The sequence below is a fragment of the Berghia stephanieae genome, chromosome 2 (genome assembly GCF_034508935.2).
Source record: "Berghia stephanieae isolate SIO BIC M18660-M18661 chromosome 2, UCSD_Bste_1.3, whole genome shotgun sequence".
NCBI classification, from domain to species: domain Eukaryota; kingdom Metazoa; phylum Mollusca; class Gastropoda; order Nudibranchia; family Aeolidiidae; genus Berghia; species Berghia stephanieae.
This window is the reverse complement of record NC_088361.1, coordinates 123,967,650-123,981,943: the sequence shown is the minus strand read 5'-3', so window position 1 is coordinate 123,981,943 and position 14,294 is coordinate 123,967,650. Positions and strand designations below refer to the sequence as shown.

Below are 14,294 nucleotides of genomic sequence, written 5' to 3'. Positions count from 1 at the left end.
ATGTTTTGTGAACGTTTTTTTAAAAAATAGGGTAAACATTTTCTTGCAGGCCGCATGATGCTTTGATCTCTCCCCCCAGCGGTCAGTCAGGGAGGAAAATTCTTGCTCTCCCTTATATCTATATCTTTTGTCCGCTTCTTTTAAACTTTTTCTCCAGTTCTTAGAATAGGATCCTGGTTCTGATTTTACTGAGGCCCTGGTTGGAGTCTTTTGCCATCAGGGAAGTCTTCCCGAAAGGACCTGGGTGGGGTTCCTGACCTCCCATAGTGGGTGGGGAGGCACTTACCGTGTCTTCTATCCCCCTATATCTGTTTTCCAACATGCTTTCTGTCTTTGTCTTGGAGTGACATTACTTGGTTTTGTCCTGGCCCTGGCCGGATACCCTGACTGGGAGGGAAACAGTCAAATGGATAGAGTTTTGGGAGCTGATATTTTTTTTTCTTGTAAATCATCTCTGTTTTGCTTTGTATTATTATTGTTTTACATATAATATATGATTTGTAAATATTTGAGTGTGTTCCTCTATGTGAGAACCTGTGCTTGTGTCAGCATCTTTTTTTTTTCAGAGATGATGATATTTTCCTTGTGAATCTTCTCTCTGTTATATACTATTATAGTTATCTTTTAATATATTGTACTTAGTAAGCATTTGAGTGTAACTTTCATGGCGGGATTATTTGTTTATGCCTAGAAGTAGAAGAACTTTTAGTAATAATTGTCAAAATAAGCAATTGATGGACTATTCGTGGATCTTTTATTCCCCATTTGAACCAGTCCCCTTTACCTTACCCTGGGTGGGGTTCCTGACCTCCCATAGTCGCAGGGAGGTACTTACTGTGTCTTTTATCCCCCTATATCTGTTTTCCAACTTGCTTTCTGTCTTTGTCTTGGGATGAGATCTCTTGGTTTTGTCTTGGTTCTGGCTGGATACCCTGGCTGAGAAGGAAACAGTCCTATGTATAGTTAGTTTTGGGAGATGATATTTTTCACTCCTTGCAAATCATCTCTCTGTTTTCCACTGTATTATGTTGTGTTTCTGGGGGGGGTTCCTACCTCCCATAGTGGGCAGGGAGGTACTTGCTGTGTCTTCTATCTCACTTAATCTGTTTCCAATTGCTTTCTGTCTTTGTCTTCGAGTGAGATTACTTGGTTTTGTCCTGACCTTGGCCGGAGTCTTTGGCTGGGAGGGAAACAGTCGAATGTATAGTTATAGTTTTGGGAGATGATATTCTTTTCCTTGTAAATCATCTCTCTGTTATGTACTGTTGTTCTTTTCATTTTTAACATGATTTGTAAACATTTGAGTGTGTTCCTCTTAGTGGGGACCTGTGCTTGTTCTGGATGAGACTTAGTGATCTCAAACTAAGTACCTTGATGGTGTGCTCTTGGAATCTATATCTGTTTCCTATTTGAACCAATCCCCCTTTGTCTTCCTTTTTCTTGGGTGCTTTAATTGTAATTCTAGAACTTATTACTATCCCATTTTCTTCATTTTTACTGGCGCTGATATGACCTTATGTGTTGCGAGCGTCGTAAAACCCTTAAAAAATATGTTGTGTTTAGATATTATATATGATTTCTAAACATTTGAGTGTATTCCTTTTAGTGAGGACCTGCGCTTGTGTCTGGATGAGACTTTTTGGTGATCTCAAACTAAGTACTTTGACAGTGTGCTCTTGGAATCTACATCTGTTTCCTATTTGAACCAATTTCCGTTTGTCTTCTTACCTTTTCTTGGATGCTTTAATTGTAATTCTAGACCTTTTTACTATCCCATTTTCTTTCTTTTTACTGGCGCTGATTTGACCTTAATGTGTTGCAAGCGCCGTAACACTCTTTAAAAAAACACACAAAAAAAACAACTTTACCTTACTTTTCCTTTGGTACTTTTAACTTCAGTCAGATATATACAACTTTTCCTCTATCGTCTTTCTTTTCACTGGCGCTGCATTGACCCTAATAGTTTCGCAAGCGCCGTAAAACCCCTAAGAACAAAAGCAAACATTGTACTTTTTCTTTGGTGCTTTTAACTTCAGATCTCTACACGTTTCTCTTATCATTTCCTTGTTTACTGGTGCTGAAATGACATTAAAGTGGCAAGCCCCTTAAAAACCCTAAAAACAAAAACAACAAAATAAAATCACATAAACGATCGCTTGCAATAGGTAAACACCGAAGCTCCCCACCCCCTCCCCCAAGACCATTAAAGATTACCTCTGGCGTAATACAAAAAGAATAACCCACACGCATACAAGCACAAAAGCACACACACACACACACACACACACACACACACACACACACACAAAAGTAACAGCAAAAACAACAACCACAAACATCAAGCTAAAAGAGGCAAAAAAAAACCGTGCTTTTATTTGTGGGCTTAATGTAGAAAGAATAAGGATGATGATAATGGTGGTGGTAGTGGTGTGATGGTGGTGATGATAATAATGATAATGATGAAGATGACTGTAATGCTGATGTTTTTAATCAAAATGATAGAAGTAATGATAAAATTATAAAGATAATAAGAGGAAAATAACAAATCATTAATATGTATCGTTTTCAAAATAACTAATCATAATAACCACTATAATTTTATTTTTTTTAAATAGCGCTTTTGATATTCATTATTTGCCTGATATTGTAATTCTCGATTAATATTCAACTACCTTTATCGTTTGCATGTCGTGGATTTAATTATAACGATTTGTAAGACACGGTGCTGAAACTATCACTATAAAATCTAGAGCATCGTTTTTTTGAAGTTCGAACTATACAAATTATTAAGATAATTACTGATGCTGTCATTGCTACTGTCGGCAACCCATATTGAAAATGTATTGTTGAAAAAAATCCACCAGGACAGCTCGGCGATTCCTTTGCTTCTTCCCGGTATGCTTTTCTCACAATTTCCATACAAACGTGCAGTTGGCCAGTCTTGCAGAATATTGGAGGTATTGTTCTTTTCGGTTCCATAGCATCCCCTCTAAAGCCCACGATGACCTTGACCTTTTCAGGGTGGGGAATGAAGTAAACACAAGATATGAAGTGAATAGAAAAGTGCCAGAAGACAATAGAGAATAAAAAATTTTTCGCGGCGGTGGTGGGGTTTGAACCTGCGACCTTATTGGTACGACAACTCCGCCTGGCAGGTGAGAGCGTGGCTCTACCGTGTGAGCTATCCACGAACACAAAAATATTCGTTTCAAACTCAAAGTCATTACTAGATCCCTCTCTCACCCACTTCTTGAGATCGCCGATTCGTTCGTACACCACCATCGCGAATAATTTTGACCAGCAGTTAAGCTTAATAGCCAATATTCTCAACACAAACATATAACATAGAAACGATTGAGACATTGAGTATGCTCCGGTGTATGGGATGAATTTTAATTCAGAAAAGTGAGTGGAGCAGGCACTTATGTTGGTAACAACAAGATATGAAGTGAATAGAAAAGTGCCAGAAGACAATAGAGAATAAAAAATTTTTCGCGGCGGTGGTGGGGTTTGAACCTGCGACCTTATTGGTACGACAACTCCGCCTGGCAGGTGAGAGCGTGGCTCTACCGTGTGAGCTATCCACGAACACAAAATATTCGTTTCAAACTCAAAGTCATTACTAGATCCCTCTCTCACCCACTTCTTGAGATCGCCGATTCGTTCGTACACCACCATCGCGAATAATTTTGACCAGCAGTTAAGCTTAATAGCCAATATTCTCAACACAAACATATAACATAGAAACGATTGAGACATTGAGTATGCTCCGGTGTATGGGATGAATTTTAATTCAGAAAAGTGAGTGGAGCAGGCACTTATGTTGGTAACAACAAGATATGAAGTGAATAGAAAAGTGCCAGAAGACAATAGAGAATAAAAAATTTTTCGCGGCGGTGGTGGGGTTTGAACCTGCGACCTTATTGGTACGACAACTCCGCCTGGCAGGTGAGAGTTGTCGTACCAATAAGGTCGCAGGTTCAAACCCCACCACCGCCGCGAAAAAAATTTTTTATTCTCTATTGTCTTCTGGCACTTTTCTATTCACTTCATATCTTGTTGTTACCAACATAAGTGCCTGCTCCACTCACTTTTCTGAATTAAAATTCATCCCATACACCGGAGCATACTCAATGTCTCAATCGTTTTCTATGTTATATGTTTGTGTTGAGAATATTGGCTATTAAGCTTAACTGCTGGTCAAAATTATTCGCGATGGTGGTGTACGAACGAATCGGCGATCTCAAGAAGTGGGTGAGAGAGGGATCTAGTAATGACTTTGAGTTTGAAACGAATATTTTTGTGTTCGTGGATAGCTCACACGGTAGAGCCACGCTCTCACCTGCCAGGCGGAGTTGTCGTACCAATAAGGTCGCAGGTTCAAACCCCACCACCGCCGCGAAAAATTTTTTATTCTCTATTGTCTTCTGGCACTTTTCTATTCACTTCATATCTTGTTGTTACCAACATAAGTGCCTGCTCCACTCACTTTTCTGAATTAAAATTCATCCCATACACCGGAGCATACTCAATGTCTCAATCGTTTCTATGTTATATGTTTGTGTTGAGAATATTGGCTATTAAGCTTAACTGCTGGTCAAAATTATTCGCGATGGTGGTGTACGAACGAATCGGCGATCTCAAGAAGTGGGTGAGAGAGGGATCTAGTAATGACTTTGAGTTTGAAACGAATATTTTTGTGTTCGTGGATAGCTCACACGGTAGAGCCACGCTCTCACCTGCCAGGCGGAGTTGTCGTACCAATAAGGTCGCAGGTTCAAACCCCACCACCGCCGCGAAAAATTTTTTATTCTCTATTGTCTTCTGGCACTTTTCTATTCACTTCATATCTTGTTGTTACCAACATAAGTGCCTGCTCCACTCACTTTTCGGAATGAAGTAAAAAGGCTCAAGGTTGAATGGAACTACGGGAGCTATGCCTCTGGCGAAAATTCGCTGTAGATCCTTTTCCTTAGCAGAGGAATTTTTTATTTTGTTTTTGCGCGTAGGCGCGACGAGAAGCTTCCAGGCAGCCCAGCCGTATGTCATGATGGGGGAATTGAGTGTGGAGTTGTATACGATTTTTATCTTTCCAAAAATCTTGTTAGAATACTCGCCCTGGAAAAGATTTAAAATACACAACGTTAGTTTACAAATGCAGTACATTTTGTTTGTTTCAATTTCTTAGGACAAACACTAATGTGAATGAGAGTGTTGAATTATTTGTTTCATTTAAAGTCAATTTAGCACTTGTACAGAGCATTTTTTTATTATATTTATATAAATGTTTTGATTGATGACATTTCTGCTGGAAATGAAATCATTGGAAATTATCCTTATTAATGTGAATATTCACATCTTTATTTTTATTCATTATATATTTATATCTTTTCTTTATTTGATGGAGAACTGTTTTTGAGACTTTTGTGTAACTTACTTTGCAAATCGCGTATTTTGCCGGCGAAAGAATAAAATAATGATATTAATGATCTGTGTAAAAAATATATTATAAAACAATTTTTACAGATTGATATATGAGTAACTTGCAAGCCTTTTTTTTCTTTTAATCAAGGGTAATTCTATCACCCGTTGACTCAAATGGTTATTTAGAATATCTGCTGATAGATCATTACTTTGACCCTGGCCTTGAGAATCGCAACCTAAGCCGCCATGTTGCCAGATTCATTTGAGCGCACCAACAGACTTAATTACTGGAACGATATTATTATTGATGGCTCAAAAGATTCGTCTTGAGCTATGTTGATTTCCTCTATACAGTTGGTATTTGTTATATATCCCGCTGGACGATGTTGTGAGTATTTTACCTAAACTCATCGCATGAATAGAAGGAACAAAGTTGACTTTTTTTTAAAAATTGAATTTGGACAGTGAATTGAGGGATTAATTCTCTCTAAAATATATAAATCGGACTATAAATGTTTAAAGTCAAACATAGTTTTGTGTGTTGGTAGGATTCATCTGGCGGGCACATGTTATGAGTATCTTACCTAAATGCATAACATCAATACGGACCTGTTCTATTTCATTATATTCTTGTATACCGGCATTTCTCTCTCTCTCTCTCTCTCTCTCTCTCTCTCTCTCTCTCTCTCTCTCTCTCTCTCTCTCTCATTCAATCTCAGTGGCTAGTTAATATCGAAGATTTAGAGGGTTTGCTAGTTTATAATACATAAAATAAATTCACTTATAGTCGAAGATGTACAAAATTTATGAAGTAACTACCTCATATTCATTGATAGGAAATTCTAGCTGGTCAACTGCAGTGTCATTTGGGAGTCCTAGAACCGAATTAGGTTTAATAGGGTTCTTTATCCAGGGTCGTGGGAACGTGCAGATGCTTTTCTCATCAATGTAAGGTTTTAGACCTAGAGCAAGGTCCATTAAGAAATTGTTGATGGCTCCTCGTTGTCTATTTAACCAATCTGCGCGATTTAGCAAGGTGATCACCCCGATCTTTTCATTCTTCAGCAGTGTCATATAGGATGAGTAACCCAGCGTGCTGCCTGTGTGGGACAGAAACTCGAGTCCTGTAGAGGAATAATATAAAAGCGATATAAGGTATCAAAACTCTTTAAATTGTTACATAACTGTAAAATATTTTTAAAAGTTTATTATGCGTTTTGAAATGTCGTATTTCCATGGAATTGCCGTAGCTCAATGGGCATTTTTTAATTTGCATTCCCACATTAGGTTATATAAAAAATAAAACAAACACGTCCCATTGGAGGAGTAACTCAATGTGCCTGTCGTGTGAGAGAAAGCAACTCGAGACATGTGGAAAAGTTATATAAATTGATAGAAGTTATTTAACCCTCTCCTTACCATCAATAGGAAAATCGTCACATTCGTTACGATGCAACCAACAGTTTTGTCATTCTGATATTCTATGTACATCACAAATTATAAAGAAAATATTTTGTTAAAGCGATAAAAATTAGACACTGGACAATGATATGTATGGGGTGTAGGTTACTTGTACCTTTTCTGTTTGAGTAGAAAAAAACAACATTTTTTTGTGTTAGTTGGGTGTGAAGTTCCAGGGAAAATTCTGAAAATGGCTGGTAAGGAGAGAGTTAAATATCTCTGAAAAAATTATCAAGAAAACATTGCAACGGGAGAAAACAATTACAAAGGTGAATATGTGACTCGCCGTCCCAAAACAGTATTATGTCAGGATGGTTTTTATGTTGAAAAAATGGTCTAATAATATCAGACTTGGATTATGTTTGTTTTTTATTGAGGAGAAAAATATTGTTCTTTAAAGAGCGAAAAATTAATATTTTGTATATATTATACATTCATGTTTTAAAATTCACGTTTCATCACATGATCCATCACGATATAATAATATAGGAGCTTTACAAAAATAAAATATATATCATTAATTAAACAATGACTACAGCTCTTAGATAAAGACATTTTCAATACGTAAAACGCTATCAACATAGACATACACAAGATCAAGCAAAGAATTGTTTTCTCAAGTAATATGTTTTTAGCCTGCTTTTGAATGCCTCCAGGGATTCTGAGTTTTTAATCTCAAGAGGTAATTTATTCCAAAGGGAGGGGACAGATGATGAAACAGCTCTTTTAACTGCATCTAATCTGTTCTGGGGAGTGCGTACGTAACAAGAGCACATCTGAGGCTGATTGTAAGTTCCGAACATGTAATAAATAATAAATAAAATGAGCTTTTATATAGAGAAATATTCCCTAAATGTGCTCAAAGCGTTTTTCAAGGGGCCCCTGGCCAGCAGCAACAGTTAACATTTAGGACGGGACATGACGCCTGTTAGGCCATGTTACAATTTTTTCGGACAGAGACAACGCTGTTTATGGCCAGGTACTCATTTTCACCTGACTACGATGAGAGAATGTGAGTAAAGAGCCTTCTCCAAGGACTCAACTATGCGCCGAGCGAGGCTCGAACCCAGGACCCAGGACTAGACCACATAGTCGCATGAGGGGATTTCAATTCAATAAGTTCATTCGGGTAATTTTGAGTAGATCCATAGTAGTTAATTAATGAGAATGGTTCGTGCTCGAATTCGTGAAAACGATTATAAAACTCAGGACCATGCGAGTAAGCATCTAAAATATAGTTGGACTAATCAGGTGACTGAGACCTGAATGAGTAGTTAACAACAGGCAGTTACACCAGGGCTGCCAGATGGCTACGTGCGTGGCGAACAAATTTGGCGACAAAGAGAATCGCGTTCCTATTACTTTTTAAAAATGTATAATACACACACACACACACACACACACACACACACACACACATATATATATATATATATATATATATATATATATATATATATATATATATATATATATTATTTTAATATTTACCACAATGTTGGAGTCACATTTTTCATAATTTCAACAATAACTTTTGACAAATCTTTTAGCTTTTATATAGCGCACTATCCATTAAACGTGCTCAAAGCGGGGCCCTAGTCTAGAGCAACACATTTAACATGTAGGACGAGGCATGACGTTTGTTAGGCGATATTACAAAAATATTTTCCGACCTAGACAACGCTGTTAACGGCCAGGTACTCATTTTATACCCGAGTACGGTAAGAGAATATGATTAAGAGCCTTTTCCTAGGACTCAACTATGAGCCACCCAGAGCAGTACTCGAACCCAGGACCTTTTGATCGTCTTACCACAAGACTACATAGCCGCTCAAAAAAAAAAAAAAACAACAACTGGCCATTACCTCTATAAAATCCCGCTCGGAGACCAAGAGCGTAATCAGTTGTATAGGACGTGACAGGATATTTAGGCATTTCAATGTCCAGTTCCATTTGAGGAGGGCACAAAAATCTCCTTGTGTGTAACTCATCCACGAGCTCTTTGTTCATTACAGAACTGTTATCCTCATTTTTTCCATCATAGAGATGAAAGTTCATCCACTTCGCCATTTCCTTGGTGGTGCTCATTATTGAACCGGAAGCACATATCTCTCCCCACCTTCTGAATAAGGAAATACAGAGATCAGATGCATATTGAATGCAAAATATGAAGAAAAAAAATCAGACAAAATTATTTGAGAACTGTTATCTTTCTCATTACTTTATAGAGGCGAGATAACCGATTGGTTAAGGAATTGCACTAGCGCCTGGATGACCCTGGTTTGTTGGGACATCTCGTTTAATTTATTGAGCTAAACACTTTGACCCTATTGCACTGCGGCTGACGCCTGGCTTACCCCTGTCTCTTATCGAAACAATCCACAAAGACGACTTTCCCCTTGGAATAGCGTAGTGGACCGATTACACTTGTGAAGTATCATTATTGAATTTGTGTTTAAACAATACATATCGAATTTCGTTTAAGTGTGTACGTACCGCACTTTCAGACGATCTGAAATTGTACGAGTCATCTGCAGAAACCCTAAACATTAAACTGATTTATAACACAATAAAAACACATCAGTCACATTATCATTCACCATCACACGTAATATACATGTACACACGCACACACACACACACACACACACATATATATATATATATATATATATATATATATATATATATATATATATATAATATTGTGTGATATCACTTTTTTTATTCAGAAAAATAGCGTCGAGACACAAACTTATCAAGCCATTAGTGATGAATGAAACTAACCCCTATTTTTACATAATATATGGAATTCAAATGCTGTCAAACTCCTACAATTATATACAGAATAAAGGATGGATTATTATAATAAAAGGACATTAAAATATAAGCTGCCATTTTGTTTATTATAAAAATTGGGGTGGGGGTCCCGATAGCTCAGTTGATAGTGCACTCGCTTCACGTGCAAAGGGACCGAGATTGAACCCGGGTGACATCGACTTTTTAAAAATCCCCGCCACTGTCCACACGGCAGTGATTTAGTAACTAGGTCTGTTAGATCTGATGGAAAGTACTTTGTTATAGACTAGCGTCCTATCCAAAGGGTAGCAAGCAATTCGTTTTATCCATCTCACGCTGTAACCGGGACAAACTCCACCTCCATGGGTATGATGGTTCTGAAAGACTTCTTTAGATTTAGATTTGATTTTTTAAATAAAAACTAGGAGTATCTATCTACATTTTACTACAAACATTCCTTGCTTGCAGTTCAGGACTTTACTCGGAAAATGTTGCGATACCGGATCTTTATCTGGAAAATACGTTGGGCATGAAAAGTAGATTTTTTATAAGTATCAAGCTCATAGACCAAATCAGTGTTTATAAAACATCATCAACAACAACAACAACAACAACAAACCGACACAACAACAACATAAAACAAAACAAAACAAAAATCAAAAAAGAAAAAAAAACAACAACAAACAAATCAAAAATTGCCCGATACCCTTTGAGTTGGAAGACATGCAATTTCCAACTAAATCAATGGACCCAACTCCCTGATATGTTGACAGGGGGGCCAAAATTCTGATCTTTGACAAGTTGCCAAAATGGACACAGCGAGTGGGGTGTCAGATTAAACTTCAGTTTTAAATGTCTAATTCAATTTACAAAGTAATACATCAATATACGAGTATTTGCCATTCTTGATAAATTAGAGCATTAAAATATTTAATTCTTTTTACTATGCAGACATTTGAGATTTAAGTATTTTGTGTTTATTTTGGCGACGACACGAACCACTTTTAATACTCTTTTTCCACCGGGCCGAACGACAGGATGCTAGACGACGATAACATTGTGATGTTAATAAATAGGAGAGGGTGGAACTTAAGATGCTCATTGGACTCCGAGGTGATGTCCAAAATTTTATCCCCACCCTTCTCATCTGATTCCATAGACAGAAATTGTGGCATGTATTTGATAAATATAAATGAGGAATGAGAACTAATATGGTTGATGAGGGATTTAGTCAGATTCAAAACACACTTCTGTTCGTTGAGATCTGATAGCACCGAGATAGAAGGATGCTGAAGGAATACATTATAAATAAAATTGATTAAATTAATTTTAAATATAGATGCCATTTAGTGTCCATTGCAAGGCAGTGTAGCACCACAAAGTGAAATAGAGCAGTAAAATTAGGTGCCCCAAACGTAAACAATAACAAGTTGCTAGTGATTTCCGTTAGGGACCGGAATAATTTACGCACAATATAGGTCTCCCAATTTTGTAGTTTGAGTTGTAGGCAATACACTTTCAGTATTGAAAATATGTTTACATAAAATCTAACAGTTGCAGAAATAATAATATAAGGCTAAATTATTCTGAAAACCAGGCTCCGAATAATTCTCGTCTTGTTCACACCAGCGCAATGATTTGCTCTGGTCTAAAAATAGATAGACTGTAACTTTTGATAAATTTTACCTTTTGTTCCATAAAATATCCATATCTAGACATTATTTGATGCATGATCGAGTATTTATGAATATGTGTTTCTTTTGCCACCTAACAGCCACATTATAAAGGTTATTTTTTTTCTATAATTTACATTGGAACGTGAGCTGTCAAGACAGGAACATGTGGTTTGCCATGTGCTTCTCGACCTTTGTTTACGTTTGGGGCACCTAATTTTACTGCTCTATAGAGCGAGTTGAATTACTCAAGCCCTAAGAGTGCAGTCTGAATCGGTATTTTTTTGCGTTCGACTACACTGCTGTGCCCCGTTATGTTCAAATTTCAAACCATGGTACTAATTGAGCCAGATAACTCTAGATAAAGAAAGACTCCTTTACCGTCACTACCATCACAACAAAAACAACAACAATAACAACAACAAAACAACGATTGCTAATACAGCAGTCACTACTAAAACTACTATTACTACTAGTACTACTACTACTCCTACTACGACTACTACTACTACTACTACTACTACTACTACTACTACTACTACTACTACTACTACTACTACTACAACTACTACTACTACTAATACCAATACTACTACTACACAATAACTGCCCCTATTAAACAGCTATGCACCTCAGAAATAGGTGATCACGATTAATCGTCCGCAAAGTACCAAATTGTAATTCCATTTGGGAAATAAGAGACAATCAAACGTATCTAATGTTTAAGGAAATGGCTGTTGTTGACTTTGATGCAATCTGCTTAGAATAAGTTGTGAACTGAAAGTGTTAGTAGAATGTTTTATTGATGCTATCACTCACTCACTCAATCTCATGACTGGATGGTCGTCGGGGGGAACTTGCGTGAAGCAGAAGTTACAGTCTTCCTCCATGCCTGCCTGTTGCTGGCCCTATGTAGCAGCCCCGGAACCGACATCTCTGTCCATTCTTTTATAGTGTCCAGCCACATCTTCCTTTGGCGCCCTCTTCTGCGCTGACCTTCGACTGTGCCCTGTAGGACTGTCCTGCTCAGGCTATCGTGTTGAGTATGGTGTCCAAACCAAGACAGTTTTCTGCGCTTCACAGTCACGAGAAGAGGTTCTTGTGGGCCTGCCCGAGCTTATATTTCTTCCAGGACGTCTTCGTTTGTGCGATGCTCCGTATATGACACGTGTAGCAGTCTTCTATAGCACTTGCTTTCAAACGCCCTTGTGCGCCGTTGTGCATCCATTGTAAGTGTCCAGGCTTCGCATCCGCGCAACAAGGTTGACAACACCAGTGGTTTATACAGTTTGACCTTTACATTAAGACTCGTGCTACTTTTCCAAACCTTTGTTAATTGAGTCATCACTGATGTTGCCATTGCAATTTTCTTTCGAATTTCAATTGTGCTAGTCCCATCTTTGGGGTCACACCTAGACATTTGAATGTCGTGACCTATTTTATTTTTTTTATTTCCCACTGTAATGTTTGTGTTGCTTTCTGCGTTGCTGTTCACCAAGATTTGTGATTTTTCGGTACTTATTTCCATTCCGTATTGCGATGCACATTAAGCTAGACGGTCTGTTAAGTCTTGTAGATCTGGTTCTGTGCCTGCCAGTAGGTCAATATCATCCGCAAATCTTAAATTAGACAAAAGGCGGCCGCCGATGGATATCGAGGTGTGGTAATCCTCCAGCACATCTTGCATGATGCTTTCAAGGAATATATTGAATAGCAGAGGAAATAATATGCAGCCCTGTCTGACTCCTACAGTAGTGTGTGTTGAAAGGAGGTCCTAATTGGTCATTTACCAGGACTGTGCTGTTTGACCTGCCATACAACGCCTCTATTGTCTGGATGAGCCCTTCTTCAAAATTATATTTCCTCATCACATTCCAAAGACCATCATGCCAGACTCTGTCAAATGCCTTCCTGAAGTCTATAAAATTATGGTACAGCGCACGCTGGTGCTGAATGCATTTCTATGTGAGCACCCTGCCGTTAAATATTCGCTCCACGGTACTTCTTCCAGTTCTAAATCCTGCCTGTTCTTCTGCCAGTATTTCTTCTGTTCTAGATTTCATTCTATTATGGAATATTCGGAGCATGACTTTGCTTGGATGGCTTATCAAGCTTATTGTTCTGTAATTTTTGCATTGTTTTAAGTTCCCTTTCTTTGGGAGGGGTATGACGATGGATTGTGTCCATTCTTTGGGGCATCTTTCTGATCTAATACCTTTTGGCAGAGCATTGTGAACACGTTTATTACTTCTTCTCCGTCATATATTAGCAGTTCAGGTTGTATGTTGTCAATTCCTGGTGACTTATTAGGTTTAAGGCTTTTTATTGCTGCTTCAACTTCTTCCTTTAAAATGGGTGGGGTATCGCTCACTTCCACTGTATGGCAAATTGGACAAATTGATGCTATGCGTTTAGGTAAAATACTTACTTTTCGGTCCCCCAGATCAATCGCACCAACCCGCAAAACTATGTGTAATCTTTAACGCTTAGAGACAACGAGAGGGGTTTAGAAGAGAACGAATCACCTAACTGACGATCTAAAAAAAATAATAACAAAGATCTGATTACGCCAGCTTCATATATTTTATGCTTACTTGAGAAATTCACTTGTGACCTGGACAAGATTTTTAGAATCCCCACTGATTCGAAAACCACGGGCATAATCCTTTCTGGAGAGGTCAATCCTTGTTATAAACGTTGATGTTTTCATATTCAGAGGCCGAAATATATGCTGATCCACCAACTCCTCCCACCTTTTACCACTTCCGTCAAGAACTTCGGTCAATTTCCCTATAAGACCGTATAGGATATTATTATAGTTGTAGTCTACTCGGAACTGGGCGGTAGAAGTCATGAGTTGAAGACGCCTGGTCAAAAAGGATAGATGGAAATAATGATTATTCATCGTGTGATCTCAGTGGGATTTAACCCTTTCCT

General features: G+C 38.0%; 1 protein-coding gene across 2 annotated transcripts in view; it reads right to left on the bottom strand.

Moving 5' to 3' along the window:
- Positions 1–2,338: 2,338 nt before the first annotated feature.
- LOC144966502 (uncharacterized) overlaps positions 2,339–14,294 on the bottom strand; it is a 19,805-nt gene continuing 7,849 nt past the window's right edge. The window contains exons 5-9 of one of the 2 annotated variants that reach the window (XM_078903118.1): positions 13,952–14,224; positions 8,751–9,007; positions 6,244–6,548; positions 4,887–5,118; positions 2,339–3,012 (exon numbers count right to left, since the gene is read on the bottom strand). In XM_078903118.1, the coding sequence (XP_078759244.1) occupies positions 2,990–3,012; positions 4,887–5,118; positions 6,244–6,548; positions 8,751–9,007; positions 13,952–14,224 (1,090 nt within the window). In that variant the 3' untranslated portion in view covers positions 2,339–2,989. Of the gene's footprint in view, positions 3,039–4,886; positions 5,119–6,243; positions 6,549–8,750; positions 9,008–13,951; positions 14,225–14,294 lie in introns of both variants that reach the window. The other variant, XM_078903117.1, reaches the window with a different exon arrangement.